Source organism: Sinocyclocheilus anshuiensis, unplaced genomic scaffold, assembly GCF_001515605.1.
Source record: "Sinocyclocheilus anshuiensis isolate Anshui unplaced genomic scaffold, SAMN03320099.WGS_v1.1 scaffold514, whole genome shotgun sequence".
In the NCBI taxonomy this organism is placed as follows: domain Eukaryota; kingdom Metazoa; phylum Chordata; class Actinopteri; order Cypriniformes; family Cyprinidae; genus Sinocyclocheilus; species Sinocyclocheilus anshuiensis.
In genome coordinates, this window is record NW_015542348.1 from 399,899 (window position 1) to 405,286 (window position 5,388).

General features: G+C 35.1%; 1 protein-coding gene across 3 annotated transcripts in view; it reads left to right on the forward strand.

The window, feature by feature from the left end:
- The window catches only part of LOC107691467 (probable palmitoyltransferase ZDHHC21), a 42,402-nt gene extending 37,376 nt beyond the window's left edge, over positions 1–5,026 (forward strand). Inside the window, exons 9-10 of one of the 3 annotated variants that reach the window (XR_001634539.1) lie at positions 1,330–3,198; positions 5,019–5,026. Coding sequence is in view for 2 of the 3 variants with exons in the window: in XM_016490071.1 (XP_016345557.1) it covers positions 1,330–1,459 (130 nt within the window). In the remaining variant the exon portion in view is untranslated. Of the gene's footprint in view, positions 1–1,329; positions 3,795–5,018 lie in introns of those variants that run through there. The other 2 variants (XM_016490071.1, XM_016490072.1) reach the window with 2 other exon arrangements.
- The last annotated feature ends 362 nt before the right edge of the window (positions 5,027–5,388 follow it).

The following is a 5,388-nucleotide window of genomic DNA, read 5'->3' on the forward strand; positions in this document are numbered from 1 at the left end:
CCTTCTATATCCAAGTTTGTGCGGAGAGTGGAAGCTAAAGCACGCTTTGCAGGACATGGAGGCACCAGCGAAATCACTTGCAATTTTTTTCAGTGGAAACAACTTAAAATAGCCTACGCTGTCATTTTTAATGAGAGCAAGAATAATACAGGTGCATCTCAATAAATTAGAATGTCATGGAAAAGTTCATTTCAGTAATTCAACTCAAATTGTGAAACTCTTGTATTAAATAAATTCAATGCACACAGACTGAAGTAGTTTAAGTCTTTGGTTCTTTTAATTGTGATGATTTTGGCTCACATTTAATAAACTATTTCAGTCTGTGTGCATTGAATTTATTTAATACACGAGTTTCACAATTTGAGTTGAATTACTGAAATAAATGAACTTTTCCACGACATTCTAATTGATTGAGATGCACCTGTACATCATTCGGAACTGTAAAGTATACATATACTTGTATTTGTGTGCACTCACAATATCAACAAAACGTTGTGCTTTTATAAAATAAAGAAAACAAACTTTATGATGCGCTTTCTGCCGTCTCGTCTTGAACAGGAGCGCTTCACAAAAATGAATCGAAACTCAGCGAATACATGCCTCACAGACATGATAAATAAATCTATAGAAAGCTTTAAATTACCATTTAACGAAATAAAACAAATCGAAAAAAAAAACCTCTTTCATTATAATCATAATCCGTAAAGATGCACTTCTCTCTAAAGGCGTGTCTAATGAAGAGATGGCGAGTCAGGATCGTCATCTTCATCTTTGCGACACGGACTCAGAAAACACTAGTTTATTAGTAAATAATTCAAACATCTCCTTACTATTTCCCCCTGACACATTCATGGTAATTAGTTTTGCTGGGGCTTTCCGGCAAGCTTTAGCCTATTACGTGCATTTGAATGCAGAACTCTTCAGCTGCGCTGACGGCACGCATGCTGCTACTGCTGCTGCTGCTGGCAGGACACTAAGCCGCTCTTGACAGCACGGTTGTTTCCACCTGCGCGGCAATTTTTTCATCACTAATTGATGGATGTCTGAAATATAAAAATTAGGAGAAGCCTAAAACAGGCCCGAAGCCCGGCCCGATTTTCTCGTCATAGTTCTGCCAAGATGTTTAGGGTGTGTGTCTCTATACAGAATATATTTTGATTTTAAAAAGTGAACTGAATGTGCTTAGAAATGTTCACTGAAGTAAAATGTGTGACAACTAGACCTCGTCTCTCCTAAAGCTCTTAGTTTCTCTGCATTGTTCATTTTTCAAATGTGATGATATTTTGCATCAACTTAAGATGCATACTTTAATTTATTCTATGCCCCCAGTGGACCGCACCGGTCGTGGCAGCAAGCGATGGCTGAGGTGTTTGGCACTCGCTGGAAGATCCTGTGGTTCCTGCCGTTCAGGAGCAGACAGCCTCTAAGGCTCAACTTGACCTCCCGCTCTCGTGTGTAGCCAGACAGACAGAGACGCACACATCACTCCAGTGGGGAAGGTCACCCTCTGACAAAGCCTCCTCCCCACCCCTTGTCTTCAGCAAAATCCTCTCCAAAATAGCTTGGTATCTCTACAGGATGAAACTTTTTCAGGTTCTTCATTACAACTGAGAATAATCTGAAACATGTCTATTCATATGGAATGAATACGATGTCAAAAACATTGTCTTTTTTCTGTTTTGACTGCACATGCTGGGTCAGGTTCATATTTACTACTGACATACGATTACAGAAGAATATTTTATTGTGAGGCTTCATTGTCTCCAGGCTAAACCTTATTTGAGAACTCGACCCAGTCCACTCCCCTAGGTCTGGATCACGTGAGCTGTTTTCATGCAAGTAGGGACACAAGTGGGCGGAGATTGTCTGGTTTTATGGCACTGAAGGTTGAGTGTGAGGTGAGACATGACCTCTGGAATGGGTAAAAGACAGTGCTGAAGTACACATACACAGACATACACAAATAGTTTACTATAACTCATTATCATGCACATAATTACGCATACCTCACAAAGCACTGCTAATGCATCTGCTGAGCGTTTACTTTAACTGCAATTGATCACTTTTATTTTTTGTTTCATTATTAATGTTTTTGTGCCTTTTTAAAATCCACAAGTATTTTTTCTTTATTGCGCATTTAATTTTAAATCGTAAACATTGTGATTGTGCTTTTTGAGGAGCTATTAAATCAATGTTAATAATAATACTTATTATAATACTTTTATATTTGAAAATGTTGCAATAATATTACCTTATAAGATGCTTGGAAAAAAAGATAAAATGTTATAAATTAAGTTCACTGATGTAAAGATGTAATTCAGTAAAAAGGGATGGATGAAACATGATTTATCCTGTTAATTATTTTTGCCCAGATTTTACTGAAGGTTATTTATTTTACAACACTATGACCCATAAAGTTAGTTAGTTAGTTTGTCATTAAATTACCTTTATAACTTTTCTATGTGATTCAGATTAACCCCAAAGTCTAGTAGCAAATCACCAATTGTAAGAAGTGCCTCTAAACATGCAGTTCTAATAAAATAACTTGCTATCTGTTAGGTGCACAAATACACCACTGTGACTTTGGTTTTAGATCAGATTTACTTTACTGTATTTTCAGGTAACTGTAAATATCCACAAGAACATTCAGTAAAAATGTGTGTTGATCCACATTTATCTTGACAACCCATTCTAGATTAAACAATTATTAATTTGCACGAATAGTTAATTGTGCAATTGTTTTTTTTGTCCACTAGGCCTGAGTTAATGTAATCAAGAAAAGCCTGATAATTATTGTTTGTATGGTTTTGTCACATGAATAGGCACGTTTTTCTTCTGATGGTAGTGCAGGTGGTGATCTGGTAACCCTTTCTAGCCTAATTCTAGCTCTAGTCGACATTCCATTCAAAAAGTCAGAGGTACAGAAAATGAATTTAAGTCAAAACAAACTTTCTGCTTTCATTTTGTCTTGCTTTACACTCCGCACGGAATAATGTTATAAAATGGTTGCTTGTTTTTTGACAACATTCACTTCATAGGAGAGATACCTACTTGACTATTTATTTTGAATATCATGCCTTTAACTTTTGCATCTTTTCCTGGATGTTATACTTTTAATTTTGAAATGTGTTGTTCTTTATTGTGATTTTATGGTATAGGGTCTAATAATTGGTTATTAAAAACTACTGAGTTTCTTCTGTGATTATTTTTCATTTCTGAGTTTTGCAGCAGTTTTGCTCTTTTGCTTATTTTAAATACAATGCATTTTATTATTATTGTTATTGTTTGTCCGTTTGTTGTTTTTTATTGCTAAACCAATGATATGAAGTATGTAACACTGGGGTAAGATGTAGTGCAGGGGCTATTGGATTGATTCCATTACTCATATGATATTTATTTAATATTTTTAACATTACAGATCAATTTTAATATCTTTATATTAGCACGATATCAGTTATTAAGAGAGCTTAATTATTAAAAAAGCAGTACTCACTGTAGCTTTATGTTGATAGAGGCAATGTTCATGTGTGTGTCCCCACTGTGAAGCAATAAGACCTGCTAGAATTTATCCACTATTATAGCAGATATTACAATTGTATGTGCAGGTAGTTCAATGAATATTATTTTATTTGAATCTACTCCTCATGAATATAATATAGGAAACTACTAATTGCTGTCATGTTGAGGATGACGACCCTATTCAGGTTTATGGTTGATATATATGCTATGGTGTTTCTGTCTATTTGCTTCATTTGTGTTTCAGTCACAATGTTTATTTTGTAATGGGAGTTTTAAAGGGGTCATATGATGCTATTTTAAAGATCATTATTTGGTGTATTTGGTGCAACAGAATATGTTGACATGCTTTAATGTTCAAAAAACACATTATTTTTCAAATACTGTACATTATTGTAGGTCCTCTATGCCCCGCCTCTCTCAAACATGTCATTTTCAACAAAGCCCCCTCCTTTGACAAGGGCAGTCTGCTCTGATTGGCCAGCTGACCCAGTGCATTGTGATTGGCCGAACACCACAAGCACGCATCGGAAATGTAACGCCCCTTATCATAATCGCCAGCTTCAGCTTTCAAAGTAAATATCAAGACAATTAATAATGTTGTTACTATCTCTAATACTTAAACTAATTACAAAACATACAGTCACTGATTCAGAAGCACCAGATTGTCATAGCAAAGTCAGAATGACCCCTTTAAGTATATCAGATATAAATTATGAAGGCATTTTTAAAAAAATAAAAAAATAAATGGTGTTCTTTTGCTTGATGTGCAGTTATTTTTGTTTGTGCTTTTCTCATATAAAAATATTAGATTCTAGATTGAGTGAGTGATGTGACATGTGGCCAAGTATGGTTACCCATACTAGGAATTAGTGCTCTGCATTTAACCCATCCTAAGTGCACACACACCCTGAGCAGTGGGCGCCCGGGGAGCAGTTGGGTCTTTATTCATCTATGGGCATTTTTGTCCTTGCGATTTAGAATGTCTCTTAAAACACTTTTCACATTCTAACTAGTTGATTTAATTCATCACTAACAATGTCCAAATTGTTGGGATAACATTGTCCAAATACATGAAGCTCAGAATTTATTTAAAATATCATGAGCAATGGTCATTTCTACCAAATTGCAAATAATGTATTGTTTTATAGTATTTGTTTAGTTTTTATTATAAATTGCAGACTGCTTTGTCATAATAGCATTATTTATAATGAATAAATATGCAATTTCTTATTTCTGCATATATTTTTGAGAAGTTAATTTTCACACATTAACTATTGAAATTGTTTATGATATCCTCAGTTTTCAGCATGTATTCATATAATCACATTGTTCATAATGGATTTTCATTTTTTAAAGCTGAAAGTCTTGGTCTGGGACATGGGTAAAATGTCTTAAAAATAAAAATAAAAACAATCACCCCATGGGACATCAAAAAAAGGGCCATTGCAGGTGTGAGATCTGGAATAGTGATAGTGTTACCCTAGTGCCCCATCTCAGAGGTGCAAAGGTCCACCCTTTATTTCTTTCCTTTAAATAAAGAGTTTCTCCTCAATGTGAAATCCTTGATGAGGAATTTTCGCTATCAATCACCTGTGTGAATTATTTTCATACGCTTAAACTAATAAAGCTTGTCTCATCCTTCCCCACACAACCTCTCCAACAGTCCATTAAATGCTTTTCCATTTCTCCTTTGTAGTGAACCACTGACCTTTCATTAAACAATTAATGTGCGTGTACGTTTCAGCATTTCCGCTTACTAGTCTGGCCAGAAGCTTTGTAACGCTGGATTTATTCTGTTGAAACACCATGGTTTCTTGTTTGGGCTTTAAGTCAAAAGGGTTTCTTGATACAGTTAAACAATTAGCTCTT